Source organism: Caenorhabditis briggsae, assembly GCF_000004555.2.
Source record: "Caenorhabditis briggsae complete genome, chrIV, whole genome shotgun sequence".
Lineage (NCBI taxonomy): Eukaryota > Metazoa > Nematoda > Chromadorea > Rhabditida > Rhabditidae > Caenorhabditis > Caenorhabditis briggsae.
Window position 1 is genome coordinate 13,604,361 of NC_013487.2, and position 17,760 is coordinate 13,622,120.

General features: G+C 36.7%; 3 protein-coding genes across 3 annotated transcripts in view; 2 read left to right on the top strand and 1 right to left on the bottom strand.

Annotated features, from left to right (window-relative positions):
• Positions 1-685: 685 nt before the first annotated feature.
• Positions 686-2,975, top strand: CBG21272 (the record flags this gene model as incomplete). The annotated part of the gene is made up of 4 exons (XM_045236144.1): positions 686-1,210; positions 2,341-2,400; positions 2,631-2,741; positions 2,913-2,975. The coding sequence occupies 4 exons, from the start codon at positions 686-688 to the stop codon at positions 2,973-2,975; spliced, it is 759 nt and encodes a 252-aa protein (XP_045097268.1).
• Positions 2,976-5,659: 2,684 nt separating this feature from the next.
• CBG26837 lies at positions 5,660-10,441 on the top strand (the record flags this gene model as incomplete). Its single annotated transcript, XM_045236145.1, has 5 exons — positions 5,660-5,724; positions 6,315-6,980; positions 7,525-7,611; positions 8,886-9,755; positions 10,372-10,441. The coding sequence occupies 5 exons, from the start codon at positions 5,660-5,662 to the stop codon at positions 10,439-10,441; spliced, it is 1,758 nt and encodes a 585-aa protein (XP_045100399.1).
• Positions 10,442-15,082: 4,641 nt separating this feature from the next.
• Positions 15,083-17,760, bottom strand: part of CBG21275 — a gene marked incomplete at both ends in the record, with an annotated part of 23,583 nt that continues 20,905 nt past the window's right edge. Inside the window, 6 exons of the mRNA XM_002648912.2 lie at positions 15,083-15,298; positions 15,341-15,416; positions 15,464-15,528; positions 15,970-16,212; positions 16,329-16,470; positions 16,599-16,712. Coding sequence (XP_002648958.2) covers positions 15,083-15,298; positions 15,341-15,416; positions 15,464-15,528; positions 15,970-16,212; positions 16,329-16,470; positions 16,599-16,712 — 856 coding nt within the window. The remainder of the gene's footprint in view (positions 15,299-15,340; positions 15,417-15,463; positions 15,529-15,969; positions 16,213-16,328; positions 16,471-16,598; positions 16,713-17,760) is intronic.

Genomic DNA, 17,760 nt, shown 5'->3' on the forward strand with positions numbered 1-17,760 from the left:
CCGCAATCACCGTTTGACCAGGTCTCGGAAGTTCAAAATGCACGAGACCTCGTGTGTTCCACCAGACACATATCATCACCTTCTTTTCGTGGATGTCCGGTTTTGGAGTCGGTTTCGGGGTCTCGCCAGGACTCAGCCACTGTTTTTTTCTCCCATTATTGTCCCACTGAATCCATTTCACATCCGATGTCAAAATCATCCGATGTCAAAATCGAATCGAAGAAACCACGATTTTTGGAGCGGCGCATCAGAATATTGGCAACTTCAACACGTCTTTCCTTGAAATTGTAGAAAAATCGCAGTCGAACTGCTCCGAGAGACTGAGAGTAGTTTGGCAAGGATCCACTTCAATTGCTGCTCTCAAGGCATGCTGCTCCCAAGGCATCGAAATCAAATTGAAACAGCAATATAATATAACAAAATGAAGCCCGGACTATCACCTATTCCGATCCTTCAGAATGCTTCACTAAGAATTTTTGAAACAGCAATTTTTCAGAAAACTCAATATTTACTTTTTTTCTTACCCCTGATTTTTTAATACTTTAACCGAGTTTCAGAATATACATTCTCAAAATTAAACCAATCTGAAAACCCTGGAAAAATAAAAATTTATTGAAACAGTAATTTTTACTTTCTTTTCTTATCACTGATTTTTCGAAATATTCTTTAACCGATTTTCAGAAAAATGAGCCAATCTGAAAATCTCAAATCCCCAGAAGACTCGGACAGTGATTTGGAGCTTCTCCCAACGTCAGCGTATCCAAATCTTTCGGATTTTGAACTTGATAAAATCGCTAGAGAAGAATTCGATCGTGAGGCGGAATTCAGGGAGATTCAGGAAGAATTGGAGGATGCCAAATTGAAAATTCAAAGGCTTAAAATCAAAGATAAAGAAAAAGATAACGAAATTGAAAATATTCAGAAGGAAATTGGAAATTTGAATTCGAAACTGGAATATCAAACAGATCAAAGTCACCTCAATTTTTCATCATCCCAGCTTTTGGTTCAAGGATGTGAACTTTTCCAATCTGCAGCTACTCAGATGACGAAGATACATGAAGAGAACTTGGCGATTATTGAGGGATTGAAATTGAATATTGCAAGTCTTCAAGAGAAGTTAAGAATTAAGGATGAGCAATTGGAGGAGAAAGAGAAGAAGTTGAAGGAGAGAAAGTGCAGCAAACAGAAGAAGGTTGAAGTGAAGGTGAGGGTTATATCAACTTTGAATGCCTAAAAAAATTAAATAGTCTTTGTTGGATAAGTCTCAAATTTTCAGAGTATACCAAACAAAAATAGTGCTTCATTTTTGTACTTCACAACTTTTTTGGGGAAATTCATAAAAATGAGATATAGAGCTTGAAAGTCTCATGGTCCTAAACTTAAGTTAGTGTTGCTTCTGGGCTTAAAGTGGCTACCTGCAAAACTCGAGAAAAATCGATCTGAAAATGTTGGATTTTTTGAATCAATGTATCTCGGTTCTTGTAAAAGGTATCAAAAAACTTTTAAGAGCAAAAATGTTTGTCTTGAATACATCAACATTTCGTCAGTTGACAATTTATTGATAACTCTAACAGGAAACGAGATAATTAGGGTCAAAGGGAGAATCTTTCTATGGAGTATTACAGAAATCAAAAGTGAAAATTCGATAGTTATTTCAACGTGATGAAAAGTTTTTTTGAGTATCAAACAACATTAAAACTCTCTACCGAAAAATCCGCGTGAATGCCCCATTGACCTCCGAAGAAGTACTATAAAGGAAGATGAAAGTGGAGAAACAAATCAGTTCTGCCTTCTCTGGGCTCCAGAGAAGGTGACCGGGGGTCCCTGGGTCCCAGGCGACCCAGGGGTCTCTGGTGACCCGGGGGTCCCTGGGTCCCTGGCGACCCAGGGGTCCCTGGTGACCCAGGGGTCCCTGGTGACCCAGGGGTCCCTGGTGACCCAGGGGTCCCTGGTGACCCAGGGGTCCCTGGTGACCCAGGGGTCCCTGGTGACCAGGTGACCCAGGGATCTCTGGTGACCCGGTGACCCGGTGACCCCGTGACGCGGGGGTCACCGGTGACCCGGTGACACGGTAGTACCCGGTGACCTGGGAGCCACTGGTGACCCGGTGGCCTGGGAGCCACTGGTGACCCGGTGACCCAGTGACCTGGGAGTCCCTGGTGGCCCGGTGACCCAGTGACCCAGTGACCCGGTGACTCGGTGACCTGGTGGCCCGGTGACCCGGTGACCCGGGGGTCCCTGGTGACCCGGGGGTTACCTAAATTTCATGTGAAATGATTTAAAGTCGAATTTCTTGTTTACCGTTTTTTTTAAATTTTTCCAATCCAAATTCTCTTTCAGACTTCGCCTGATCCTCCGAAAGCAGTTGCAGTTCATGTTCCAGTCAGCAGAGTCACTCAGGTAGAGAAAAGGATTACTGTAGTTTTTAAAATTTTATTTTTGAATTTCAAAAGTGTGCGGATTAATGTAGTTTTCAATTTTATTTTTAAAATTGAAGGGTTAATGATGTTTTCGAATCTAGTTTCAAGAACTGTAGAAGTTAGGATTACTGTAGTTTCTGGAGTCAATTTTTGAAAGGGAAAAATAGAGATTACTGTAGTTTTTGAATTCATTTTGCTATGTTTTTGCAGTGGTTCGAGGACTACCCTGATCCAATCGAGCGTCCCATTATAGAAAACAAGATTCCACCTGTCAAGGATCCAAATGAGCCTGTAGATGAGGAGGCCAAGAAAAACGGAAAGGTTAGCTGATAATATCTCAGATCTGATAAGAGATATCAAAATTTTGTCAACTGGTAAAATAATTTTGATATTATGATAAGCGTTTTGTTAGTTGACAACTTTTTGATATCTGTTATCGGAGCCGAGAAATTAGAGCTCAAAATTATTATCACGAAAAACTTTATTTTTCAGATTCCCATCAATAGAGCTCCTCCCATTCCAACCATCAAGAAACCGGAACTCAAAAAAGCCTAATTTTAATTACAAAAAAAATTTCTAATTAGTAAAATCTTCTATTAGAGGGGCTTTTCTAATACATGTTACACGGTTAGCTAAGGATGTGTAAAATGACTTGAAAACATTGCGAACGTCTAATTGATAATTTTTGAAACAGTAATTGTTTTGCTGTTTTCTGATCGTTAATGTTCACCTATTTCTAGAACAGTGCCAATCTAAAAAGCCACGAAACCTCTAGAAAATCTTTTGGGATTTTACACTGACCAAACAAAAACTTTCTACCTACAGTACCCTTTTTTAATTCGTGCCTTTTTGTTATCTAGACTGTACCACCTGTCCAACAGATGGTCTACTACCTGTAGTGTCCCCGGTGTTATCTAATAATTCCCTGACTCCCCTAGCACGTCTTCAAGATCGCGATTCAGAGATATGGCACCAATTATTTTCAAAATGCTCATTGAGCTAAACGTTTTGGTCAGCGCAATTATTTATTTCCGGTTGAACATTGTCTAACTAGGCTGTAGATTTTTTTACTGTTTCAACCAGATTTATTAGTTTGATAACTTTTCCCACCAATATTCACATGTCAATATTTTTCGATTTCATGGAAATGTCAAGTATAGTGCACTACGTTCTTTTGTTAGTTTCAATGGTGCAGTCGGAAGTTATTAATCGCTACAATGGTAGATCAAGTTTTGTTTCGCCGTTCGGACGTCTTTTGAGCCTGTGTATATAGCACCACAGTTCTCCCATTTTACATACGTTTTATGACATACAGTGCCTTCAACGTGACAGACAATGTCATGTCCTTCCCCGGAGGCTCCCGCTGGTTGCAACATACAGACGTTCCTCCTCATATTGGTCAATCTATGACCCATGGAGACTAATTAAGTGTCTTGCAGAAGGCTTCAATTCAAGATATTCAGATAAAAGGGATCTCACGGAATCATCACAGGGATTTTCGACATGTTTTAATGTACAGGCTCCAGTGAGGTAGTTTTAGAATTCGTTTCAAAAACTGGAAAATGCGTATCATTGTAGTTTTCGAATTCTTGTTTAGATATAGAAAAAAAGGTTACTGCAGTTTTTAAATCGATTTCTTGAATTTGAAAAATGAAGATTACTGTAGTTTTTAAATTTGTTTTTTTAAAAATTGTTGAAATAAGGACTACTGCAGTTTTTGGATTCAAAGCCTAACACTGTTCCAGCTAGATTATATCATCTTTTATAAATATGGTTTCTCCAATCGGTTTTGGACTTTCAAAAATCTTAGTCAGAAATAGCGCTCTAGCGAATGTGAGATTTCGCTTCTGATATATTTTTAATTTTGTTATCTGGGGCGCGATTCCTGACAATAGATTTTGGACACCTGTGATGACATATTTCAAGACATTTGCATCAATATCTGAAGTGCTCTCAGACCGCCCAAAGCTACAGTAACTCTCCTTGATCCTTCTTGCTGGATTTTCAAAAATTCCTTACTGATTTAAACGCATCTGTCTACAGTCCCTTAAGATCTACCAACCCACACCACACTCATTTAGGACAGACAGTACCTTCAACGTTTCACACGTTGTAGATGTGTTGACCTCTCCAGAAGGCAACCTGTTTTGCCACGTAGTGGGCCCATCAATCAAATACTGTCTTGTTGCTAATCCCCTCCGTCCATCTATGACCCCGCCAAAAGAACGATTTCAAGATGCAGACATTAGAGCAATTAATTTTTTGGGAGAGACGAGACATGAATCTGGGATCATTTGGGACTAATGGGATCTGTGGCATTATGGACCAGGAGTGTTTTGTTAAAACACTGCTAGCAGAAAGGCTTTAGAATTTAACAATATGTGAGACAACATTGACTTAAGACTCCGTAAAGACTCTAATAGAAGGCCATTCTTGAAGCTCCTATATCTCGATTCCTGTAAAAGATATCAAAAAGTGGTCCACTAATAAAATGTTGGTGATGATATGACAAACATTTTGAAAGTTGATCATTTTTTGATATTTGTTACAGTAACTGAGATATAAGGGCTCAAAGTTAAGGGCGTTTGTTACAGGTTTTACAGTATAGAGATCCAAAAGACGTAGCATTTGTATTCTTGCTCACATTCGTCATAAAAATGGCACAGCGGAATACAAGAAAATCAATCGATTTCACAGGAAAAATATTTCCCGGGTCTCGACGACGCTAAAAAGTTCTGTTTCAAAATTTGTATATAACATCGTACAGATCACATTTTTACTACTAGTTATTTGGAACAATTAGCTGATTTTTTTGATAACTTGGTTGGATTTGAACCAAGCTACGCGGATTTGGTAAAAATCTAGACTCCCTCCCACTACGTATTACTTTCCCATGCCCCTTGCCTTCTCCATTTTCACACCTTATTCCCTCTGTTCCCTGTCTACAGTAACCTCCTCTCCCCACACTACCACCACCCAACGTGCCCGTTTCCCCCCTGTTGCGTAGAATCGCAGGACCGTTTATCTCCCAAGAACGTTGTGACCGTACACCTTTCCCCGTGCTCCGCCCCCTTGCTCACCCACCACTGAGCGCGAAAATTGCGTATATAAGGGCCAGGAGGACAGGTAAGCGAGTCATTTATGATCGTTTCGTTGCCTCTCCTCTTCTTGATTCCCTCCTGTGTTACCGTATCCTCAATCGATTTGATTTCAGAAAACACCACAACTACAGTACCAACATGTACTCCCCACCAACGTCTACCTACCAACTGTACATCAAGGAGGTCAAGGATCACGACGAAACGTAAGTGAACTTGCTTTTGAACTTCTAGATACCACAGATATCATAGATATCATAAGTACCATGGGTACCATAGATACCATATATTCTAATCCTCAGCTTCTGACTTTTGTTTTTTGTCTTCAACACTACCTTTTTCTAATAAAGCGTCATAAACACCATATATACCATAGATACCATAAGTACCATAGACACTATAAATACCATAAATACCATAGGTATCGAAACTGCAAAGTTAGGAATGTTTGACTAAAAACTTTTGAAACAGTAATATTTTTAATGTACCGTAGTTTCTGCAATGTGGAGGCGTGCTGGCTTGTTAGTGGATAGGATTTGAATTTAGCTGCAACATCCGTTCATAATAAAGACAATGAAATTTTAACCACAGTTTGATTTTACCATAGATACCCCAGACACCATAGATACCAAAGATACCATAGATACCAAGGATACCATAAATATGGTTACGAATGTACGGTAGTTTCTACAATCTCTGAACATTGGATTGAATCACCAAAATTAAAAATATCCGACTAAAAAATTTTGAAACAGCGTTTTTTTCCGCCCCACCATAACCATTTTTTTCTTTCCAGACGCAAAAATTTGGAACGCGCCGTAAACGACAACAACACGCTCCAAAACCAAATTGGACAGAGCCAAGAGCAGAAAGCCAACGACCATCGGAAGATCGATGAGCTCAACAGAGAGCTTGCTCGCAAGGATCGGGCGATGAAGGATATGGAGTTCTATATGACACAGATGTCCAACCATGTACTTCAAGAAGTCAGACCAAACTCACTGTACAAATCACTCGAAGAGAAATCTCTGGCTTTAAAGGAGTCAACTGCTAAAAACCAAAAGTTGATGGAAACTGTGGATAACCTCTACGTGACGCTTCAGCAGAAGGAGGACATGATGCAAGTGCTGGTGAATCAGGAGACATCGTTGTTCGACAAGATTAAGGCGCTGGAGGAGGAAAACAAGAAGGTCAAAGAGGAGTTGGGAAACAAGAATGAGCATATTATCAATTTGAAAAGGACTCTGGCTACTACACGTGCTACCAGTGATTATAAGCTCAAGAAGAGGGATCAGATGATTCAGGAGTTGAAGGAGGAGTTGGCAGAGATGAATGAGTCGGATGAGGAGGAAGATGATGAGGAGGAAGAACAGGAGGGACCAGATGAGAAGGACCAGCAAATCAAGGAGCTCCAAATCGAAATCGCCAAGTTGTACATGACAGTGCAGAAGATGGACAAGCAGTGAGAGAATAGGCAACTTTGAAGTCATACGAAAGTAGTCTAGAATGTTTCAATTTGTTTGAAAATGTCAGAGTGTATTGAACAAAAGTAGATCTTTAGTTTTGTAGTTGGCAATTTCTTAGCATAATTCCATCTAAATGAGATGCACCGCTTGAAAAATACAGTTCAGGAGCATTACCAAATCTAGCGTCATAGAACATTGAAACGATAAATCTCATTTGGGTGAAATTTTGCCAAAAAAGTGTCAACTACAAAATTGAAGCTCAATTTTTGTTTAAGTATGATAATAATGAATTTCGGGTGTTAATAATTTTGATTCTGTTTTTACTATTAGTTTTTTTTTCGGGTACTGTACTGATATCGAATAAATATTGCTCATCTTTATTTTTGTGTTCTTCCTGATTCTTTTTTTCTATTCAACGGGTTACCATTCCCATTGTTTTCTATTCTTTTTTATCTTATCGTTAATTTTTTTGCTCTTGTTGCTCTTTTTTTTATCTTATCTCTTACTTTGTCAATTTTTCTCAATTAATATTTTTTCTAGAATTACAGAAACCAACGTTCGAGCAGGAATGGATAACCGCCCATTGATTCGGAAGTATGTCGAGGAAGTGGAGAGTCACAAGCAAACGTGAGTTTTAATTTTGGGTTTTCTAGGCTATGGGGGGTTCTAGGCCACAAGGTTTTTAAAGGTGGTGTGCGGTGAAAAATTTTATTGCTTTATTTTGTGCAGAAATCCATGTAGATTTCCATAAAAATAAAGAAAAAATTCAAAAAAATTCCTTCATTGAGAAAAACGGCATCGAAAAGTCAAAGTTGTATCTGGTGGCCTAGAGGCCAGGTGTGAGTTTTCTAGGTCGACTGCCGGTAAAAGCGCTCGAAACTTGAATTTTTATTGATTTTCTGTGTTTTCTCTGATGTTTTTTAAAGATTTCAAAACGTTTTTGTTGATTTCCTCCCAGGTGTTTGAGAAAACCTGACAAAAATCAGAGAAAACAGTGAAAATCAATAAAAATTCAAATTTCGCTCGCTTTTACCGGCAGTTGGCCTAGAAAACTCACACCTGGCCGCTAGGCCACCAGATACAACTTTGACTTTTCGATGCCGTTTTTCTCAATGAAGGAATTTTTTTGAATTTTTTCTTTATTTTTATGTGAATCTACATGGATTTCTGCACAAAATAAAGCAATAAAATTTTTCACCGCACACCACCTTTAAGTTATGGTGTTTCTAGGCCACATGGTGTTTTGAAACATCAATTTTTTGAGACCGTAATATTTCTACAAGAGCAATGTTTTGTGGTTTCTAGACAACTGAGTTTCTAGGTCATGTAATTTTTTAGCTACGTGGTTTCTAGGGCATGGGATTTTTAGGCCTTAGGTTTCTAGGATATGTGGTTTCTAGGTCACCAAATTTTATCTATGTCTAGTTGAAAATGGGTAATTTTGAAGTCCTACAAAGAATTCCTCTAGAATTTTTCGATTGGTCTGAAAATTACAAAATATATCAAACAAAAATACACCTTTAACTTTGTAATGAACAGCTTTTTTGTAAAATTCATCCAAATGAAGTAGACTGCTTAACTGAAAACTAGGTCTGAAAACTTTAAAATGCTTTCGTAGACATCCTAAGTTGACAATTTTCAAAAAAAATCCTGAGAAAAATATTTTGTGTTTCAAAAAAGCATTGAAGTTCAATTTTCGTTTAGTATACTCTGAATTTTTCTAATTGATCCAACAAAATCTAGTATATTTTCGAGGCATTTAAAGTGGTTAATTTCAACTATAAATTTGACCTTGTCCCAAATTTTTTTTACTGTTTCAGAGGAACATTTTTTCTGTAATAAAGCGAACGACTGTAGTTGAGAAAAAACACTCGCCCATTCTCATTCTTCTATACTTTCAGAAAACTGAAACATTCCGAGGCTCAAAACTTGCTGAAAACCTCATATGCCAAGAACAATGAGCTGATTGAAACGCACACCCAGAAACTGAAAGATAAGGACACTCGAATTAACCATTTGGAATTGATTATGGAGGATGTTCGCCAAAATACAGCTGTGGCACAAAAAGCGTGGATCGATGAGAAGTTCTATTTGGAGAGGCTCATCGCATCCCAAAGGGAAGCCATGGAAATGAAGGATAAGACTGAGATAATCATAGAAGCAGATTTGGCGGAAGCTGAAAAAGAATTAAAGGATGCAGAGGACAAAGCAGCATGTTATTCTATTCAGTTGGGAGTAGCCAACGAGAGAATCATTCAATTGGAGAATGAGAGAGCGGGGATGTTGAGAAGAATTGAGGAGAGAGAAGAACAGGTTGGTCATGAAATGGACAAGTTGGAAGCTCATATTGAAAGTCTTAAAATCGATTATAAAATGTCGGAGGAGCAACGACAGGATACAGAAATTGCATTGAAAGATGCATTGATTGAAATTCGTGATTTAAATGAAACCCTGACAGCTGAGAAGATGAATTCAAATATCAGGAAAAGTGAGATGCAAGATCAAATTGAGTCGCTGAAAATGAAAGTAGCACGTGGGGAAGCAAAGCTGTTGGAAAGAGATCAAACCATCGCTGAAATGTCAAAAGTCGCCGAATTGATTACAAAAGTTTATGATAACCTGTTCAGTGACTTCTCTAAGTTATGGGATAAAAATAAGGAAAAGACTGAAAAGGTTAAAAACAATCAAGAACAGGCCGGGACGTCATCTGCTACTTCGACGTCGACTGCCACCTTTCCAACTTCAATTTCCACTATATGTGAAAATTGTTGGTGTAAAGGGACGCACTTCTTCCACGCTAATGGACTTATCTGCGACGTTTGCGGTTCATACCAGACAGCTGTAGGTAAAAATGTAAGTTTTAAAGTTTTCCTCAATCTCAGGTTTTGAAGAGGATCTCTAATAGAAGCCCAACTCCAAACCGTCGAATTTGAGTTCGATTATCTCGGTCCTTATCAGTGATATCAAACATGTCAACTAAAAAGTTACTCACCATTATAACCCCAAAATTTTATCAGTTGACAAAATTTTGATATCTGTTAAAGGAATTAAGACAATTGAGCTCGAAGTTCGTTGGAGTTTTAAAGGTGGGGGTACAGGAGATTTTTCGTAGGATTTTTGTAGCTGGGGTATGCATTCTACCGTGACGGTGTACAACGGTTAATGTCACTCTGCGTACAGCTGTCGTCCTCGCCTTTATGTATGCAATCGGGCGGCCGTTTTCTCTTTGCCCGCGTGGCTCAGTCGGTAGCGGTGCTGCACCCTCAATCCTCGCCCCCACAAGTTCAACTCCTCGAGGGGCATATTAAGACGGAATATCGAGAACATTATTTTTTTCATGTCTCCCCACCTTTAACCAATTTATTATCACAAATTCATGTTTTTCAGGGTCCAACTCTTCCTTCGAGATCTTTTTATCCTATATAACTCGTCGTTCCTGGAAGGACCATTCTATTGATGCTACAGTATCTGTTTGTTATCAACGGTTACCTATCTGTCTTGTTCAAATCACCCCCCCCCCCCTTGATCATTCGACTCTTTGTTGATCACCATATCCCCCTTCCTTTGTTGTTATTTTTTACCTATTTTTCAACTTAAGCTAATGAACTTAAATCTTCATTGTTTCTTCAGTTCAGGACAGAGAATCAGACAAGTGACAAAGCATTTTTTTCGAATTTCCAAAAAACATTTTTGTCAATTTTATTACACCAAAACGTTTGACGTATTTTGAATTACACATCCATATTTGAGAGCAGGATCTCTTCTCTGTCAGAAGCTGTGGACAAGATTCTGAAAAATACCAATTTTCGGGCTAAAATTGTTTAATTTAGCCATAACTTTGCACAAACACGAGATCTTCAGAGAAGTCTCTTAAAATAAAACGTAATAAAATGTTATGCACAAGATCTGAGACTGATGATTTCATATTGCTAGGACCATTAAAACGAATGTTAGATTTGAAAACGTTTTGTTACCTTGAATCTAGCCTGTGCAAATATTGTGGATCAACTCATAAAAAACTATTTTTGTTTTAAAGATTAATTGAAACAGTAAAATTTGGGAATTCGATTATTCTTTGAAGTTTTGTATGTCATTAATATTTCCATCAAAATCCAAAGATAAAATGAAAAAAAAATTAACAAGTTGCCAGAAAAAAGTAAAACAAATGCTAGATTCGATGATTTTCAGTATAAATTGAAACAGCAAAAAACACTTTTAAAGGAAATGATTTACTGTTTCTAGGTTCTGTTGTTTGAAAAGTGAAACACTTAGTTATTAATAAGTTAACTGAACGTCCTTTTTTCAAAAGAAAATTACAAATTTCTTGAGTTTTTTCTATTTAAAATTTGTAAAAAATTTGAGAACCAAACTATACTTGCTTTTCTTTTATTACAAGCTTCTTTCAAACAATCCATGTCATTCAATGAGATCTCTCCCGAACTTTGAAATTCTAGTTTGTCAAATTTCTTATTTCAATAAATCAAGGATTATATACAAACATATTTTGCTTTTTTTTAAACATTAATCTTGAGAAACTTTTTCTGTTTCATTAAATCTTGAAACTGAAATTGAAGGATAATTAATCATCTTTGCAAGTTAGTTTTATTCAACCATTATGCCTAATACCGTTTTTTTACGAAGAAAATCCATTCAGATTCAATTGAAACAGTAAAAAATTGATGAAAATCCTATTCTGATAGAGCATTTTAATGTTTCAATATTATAACTGTAAGTATAATTTAGCCACATCATATTCCATATCAATTCTTGTTATATAGAGAAAATTAATCGAGCGACAGATGAAACAGTAAAAATTTATTTACCTACAATTCATAGCCAATAATTCAGTGTTTCAGGCCAAACTGAAGAATTAGGTTTTATTATTTTCGAACCCATTTCAAAACTTTACTGTGCAAATTAAAACTTCGATTGATTTAAAAAAATACTGTTTCAAAGATTCAGTGAAAAGATGTAACTGATCTTCGGCACTTCAATAGTTGAAAATTTACAGTTTCTGTCATATTGTCAGAAATATAAAACTGTCCGCTGCGTGTTTGAAGACGCAGTGCAAAACACCCAAATTTTTGTACTGACACGGGAACCACTCCATATGTTACCCGGGAATTTTAATGAAACCTATGCGAAATAGTAGCACACCGGCTATCTAGAACAACCACACAATTATAGCGGCCCATATGAAGATCTGTTCAAATGGCGGGCCATTTTATGATTTTTTGTGAGTTTGGAGTCGGTACCCTTCGAAAGACCATAACTTTGTTCATTTTTGTGCTAGACATTCAAACTTTTTTGCATTCAAAAGGTGATAATTGGACAAACATACACTGTACCCGTAATCCATCTTCAAAAATAAAGTCAGGAAAATGGAAAGTATCCAAATTTCGAGTACCAACGAATTCAAAAAATGCCATTTTTGAAAAAAAGTACTCGGGGGACCATGTCTATCAGATTTCTCAGGGCAAGTAACGTAGATATCCGTGTTCAAATACATGTCTAGCCTTTGAGTTACGAGACTTATTTCAATTTTTTTCGAAAAAAATTCAAAATTCATATACATGACATTAAAAAAAAAGTTTTCAAAAATTAGAAAAAAAAGATGAAAATGAAAAAAAAGCAACAAAATAAAGTTTAGAAGCCCAAAAGGACAACATTCCAAGACTAAAAAATTTTTCAAAAAATCTGACAATAGGAACTAAACTGACTCAAAGTTGACGGCAAAGGGGGTCATTATAGTTTTAACTTAAATGTCTTTTAGGTAACTTTTTTTGAAGTAGATGATTTTTGAATGTATGCCGTAGCAAACTAAAACTCCTTATAAAAGCAGTACTTTTTTAAGGGGAAAGTGAATTAAAGGTGGGGGGGGGCAGGAGATTTTCCGTAGTTTTTTTGTAGCTAGAGTATGCATTCTACCGTCACGGTGTACAACGCTTAATGTCACTCTGCGTACAGCTGTCGTCCTCGCCTTTATGTATGCAATCGGGCGTGCGCTTTCTCCCCCCCCGCGTGGCTCAGTCGGTAGCGGCGCCGCACCCTCAATCATCGCCCTCACAAGTTCAACTCCTCGAGGGGCATCTTTGAACGGAATTTCGAGAACATTATTTTTTTCATGTCCCCCCCCCCCCCACCTTTAAGTGAATATTGAACAGTGAAAAATTCAAATATCTATTTTTCGTATAACTCGTAGGAAAACATTTACTGTTCCAAGTCGAACTGAAACATTTGGTTTTATACTTCTGGGACCAATCTCAAATCTTTTGTTGTGTAAATTGAAACGATGATTGGTAAAAACAATACAGTTTCAAAGTTTCTGTAAAAAAATTATACAATTTCTTTTGCGCATTATGTCTGTTAGCGGTTCGTTAAGAAATTATATGAAGAATGGCAATATGAGAATAAGGGTTTTCACATCTTTCATAATTGAGCGACAATTAAAACAGTAAAAAATCCAATTTTTTTCTACAGTACTCCACAAAATTATAATTCCACCCTCAGTTTGTACTGAAACACCTATTTAGGTCAGTATTAGTGAAAAGGTATCAACATGAAATACAAAGGTCTCAATTCAAAACCTACGCACGACAAATTTGGAGCCATCAACGTGACCCGGAAAACGAGAAACCGGAAAAATTCCGAAAATCACATTTTGGCCGATCCACAAAAGTATATTTCCACTCTGAAAAAGTGAGATTTTGGAGGTTTTGAAGCGCTCTGCGGTCACCTTTTGAAGGCCTGAATCTGAAGAATTTTGAGATTGTGACCCCCCATACACAAAGACCATTATACAGGGTTACTGATATCCGGATTCCGAATCAAAACCCCCAACTCTCACTTTTTCAGAGTGGAATTATACTTTTGTGGATCAGCCAAAACGTGATTTTCGGAATTCGCGCATTTTTGATGAAATGCAGTCCTGCATAGTCCTGCATAGCGACTCGGCCGTTCCGTTTGATGCATGCGCGTCGATACTTTTTTATGAAACAAAATTAGTGGTTTGAAAAGTTATTTGGTACACTTTAAATTATATAATAATTTTTTGAAAATCTGAAAAATGTTATTCCAGCTACTCCGTTAATAATCTTTACTTTTAATAATCTAATCTTTACAAATAGGTAAGATAATAATATCTGAATCCCAATGCAATTCTTGCTGCATTCGCTACGGATGGCCAGACAGCTGGATCCTGGTATGGCATTCCTTCCGAGTGGTCTGTGGAAATCTGGATTTATTATAGACGCACAGATGGACAAGAAGCAATTTGAGAAACTAGGGAAACTGTGTATGCAGTACTGACCAAAACGTTCATTAATTTTAGCAATTATACAAAACGAATTCGAATAGGAATGAGAGATTTTTTCTCTGTTCCAGATTTCAAAAAATTTCCAATAGATTGTTTAGTTTCGATAAAAACCCTGCTAGCGCACTTATCAATAAAATCCGAAAAATTCGGTCTCAAGAAACAATGGTGTTCAATGTGATCCTCAAAATTCAATAACCCTCACATATGTGGAAATTCTCCGATTTCTTGAGATTTATTTTTGTCCGGATTCCACAATCCGAAAAAATTTATTTCTTCTGGATTTAAAACTTGAAGTTGAAAAAAAAAGAAAAACACTGTTTCATAAAAACTGGTTTAATTTAAGTTTTTAATTAGTTATTAGTATTTCATCTCCTAACCAATGTTAATTAGCAAATTACACATAGAAAGATTTCTGTCTATCAAAGCTATAACTATTGGTTACAAGTTCTTTGTCCTTGAGCTACCAGAATAAGTAGGCTATTTCAAATTACAATTATTTACTTTGATTCACTGTCACTCTTATCTACTGCTTTTATATATTATTTCTTCGAAACAGAATATTTTCAGAAACAATATTCCACCATACAATAAACTCCCTGCTTCAAAATGAGTGTTTCAAAAAACTTTGCCTTCCAAAATCATTACCATTCTGTCTGGTTTCAGAAGTTTTTTTTTTTCAAAATCTTATCTTTAGGAAATCTGAAAACTTAATTAATTCATTTTTTTCCGAGGCTCAAAGTCGAGAGTTCAGTATCAAAAATCTTCATATAAACAAAATCAAAATCAATTATTCGAGAAACTGAGTGTGAATTTCTTCTTCAAAGCCATTAAACTGATCAAATTCTTTGAAGAAATCATGACTCTCTGAGTAGAAGCATCATATGAAGTCTTTGACATATCCAGTGTCACACTAGATCCATCCAATTTGAATCCAGAAAAGTTTGGAGCAGATGGATATCCGAGAATTTCAATTGTATCCAAAGTTGGCGGTTTTACAGCCTGAAATTCTATGAAATGAGGTATATTTTGAGTCGTGGTTACCGTAGAACAAGTCTCGCAGTTCCCAGTGAAAACACCACCAACGATCGATGAGGTGAATGAGAATTGCCAGTGGACTCTGAAATTTCGGAGGGGGGTGGTGGACATCCGGACACACAGACAAACCTTGGATGTTGCTCAATATTGTCATTGGGAATGATGTCATCTCCATTGTCGTAGTATAGTTCCCCCTGGAAAAACCAAGAAGTGATTTTCGCTATTGCTAGTGTAAGTAAATAAATCTAAATATTTTCAATTTCAACTGAAACAGAAAATTTTTACAAGCTAAATAGTTCTACTGCAATAAAACCTTTTAGCCAATCCTTTAAATTATTTCATCATTAAAAATCTTTACTAAATTTTTAGAAGAATGAATTAATCAATTTTTGTTTTTTTTGAAAATTTGGGAGCACACTTATTAATAACCGTCGAATCGAGCCTAGATAACATTTTTTGAATGATTGAAACAGTGAAATTTATTTTTCAATTTTCAAACTTTTTTTCTGTTTCATTTTATATGTAAACTTCATACAGACAGGGACTGATTATTAAATGAACCTTTGGTCCCAATTTAATAATTTTCTTTACCGGATAATCATTTTTTCAAATTCCCGCCCAAATTCACCACGTACCGAAGAAGCGGCATTAGTCTTGACCGTAATCAGCACTTCAAATGGATTCAATCTAGAAGCCGTTGTGGTTGTATTGGCTGCTTGGCGTGGCAAAATGAATCCACCTCTGACGAATACAGGAGTCAGAGAAGATAATGGAGCATTGACGTCGTTGAATCCGGAGAACATTTTCTGTCCGTAGGTCTCTGGTTGAAGTGAGTACCAGGTATCGGATGGGAAGTAGGCGTGCACGGTGGTTTGGCCCTGGAATGATTATTGAAGAGCTACAGTATCCGGATAAAATATTTTTTTCGGTTTCAAAAAACATTTATACTCGTTTTCCTGTTTTTCAGAATAATGCATTGGGAATTCTATATTACCTGATACAGAGCCGGAGCAATCATTAATGCGGATCCCCACAAGAACTGCTCACTGATCTCAAGAGTTTCCTCATCTTTCGGATATTCGAAGAATAATGGGCGGATTACGGTATGTCCGTAACGAGCGGCATTGTAGTGAAGACTGAAATTAGTGTTTCATTGAAAAGGACCGCCATTTAAAAAAAAATAAATGTTTATTATTTTCCAATTTTGTAAAACAGAATTTTTTTTTTAAATTTTGGTATTCCAGCTACTCTGGTCTAAACTAACCTGTACAAATAGGGAAGATAATAATATCTGAATCCCAACGCAATTCTTGCTGCATTTGCTACGGATGGCCAGACAGCTGGATCCTGGTCGGGCATTCCTTCAGAATTGTGGTCTCTGGAAATCTGAATTTAAAGGCGCACAGATAGACAGGGAACCATTTGAGATGCCAAGGAAACTGTGTAAAAAGTACTGACCAAAAATTTACTTATTTCAGCAATTGTTCAAAACGAAGAATTCAAATAGGAATGGAGGAATATTTTTTATTGTTTCAAATTTTTTCAAACTTTGCAATAGACATTATAGTTTCGATCAAGAAATCCTTCCAGTTTCAAGAAACAAGCATGTCAAAATGAAACCGATTTTCTGAATTTAATAACGAGTAGATACCGTTAAATCTGTAATAGAAAGCCCCCAACTTTTAACTTTGAGCAAACATTTCTCGATTCCTGCCAAAGATATAGAAACGTTTTCAATTTATATATTGTTCATCTTAATATCAAAATGTTTTTTGTTTCTAAATTCTTATAAATGGTTTCTATCTGGAATTAAATTTACTTCTGTTTCAGGTAAAACTTATTTTTTATTGTACTTCCCAACTGTTGTTTCAGATAATCGGTTTATCGGTATCTTACATTGGTAATCAATTTCAACAATAGTTAGAATCGAATAATCTTGTTTTAACAGGGTTATAGAAGCTGAAATGAATGTCCAAGGTTTGAAAAAATTGGAATCTTTTTAAAAGATGAAGAGTTACTGTTTCATAAAAAATGTTTTAAACTTCATTTTTCATTAGTATGTCATCTCCTGATTTTTTTGAGCACCTCTAATGATAGGGTCCTCCTATAGGAGTTCGTTATAATGGAATTTTCTTTAGAATTCATTCAAATTTTTACTGTTTCACAAAAACCTGAAGTTATCTCCCGTGTAAGTTTTTTGATACCATTCTTTTGTATAGGGTTGTTGCTGACCGCCAGTGCCAGAGCTATGGGCCTTTCAATTTCACGTGATTTGCATTACCGTAAAACCTCTAATAGAACGACACCCGGATAGTCCACTTTGAGTCAATATATCTCATTTTCTGTGAAAGATATCAAAAAGTGGCTAACTAGTAAAATGTTGCTGATATCCTGATAAACATTTTACTATATAGAATTCCACCACA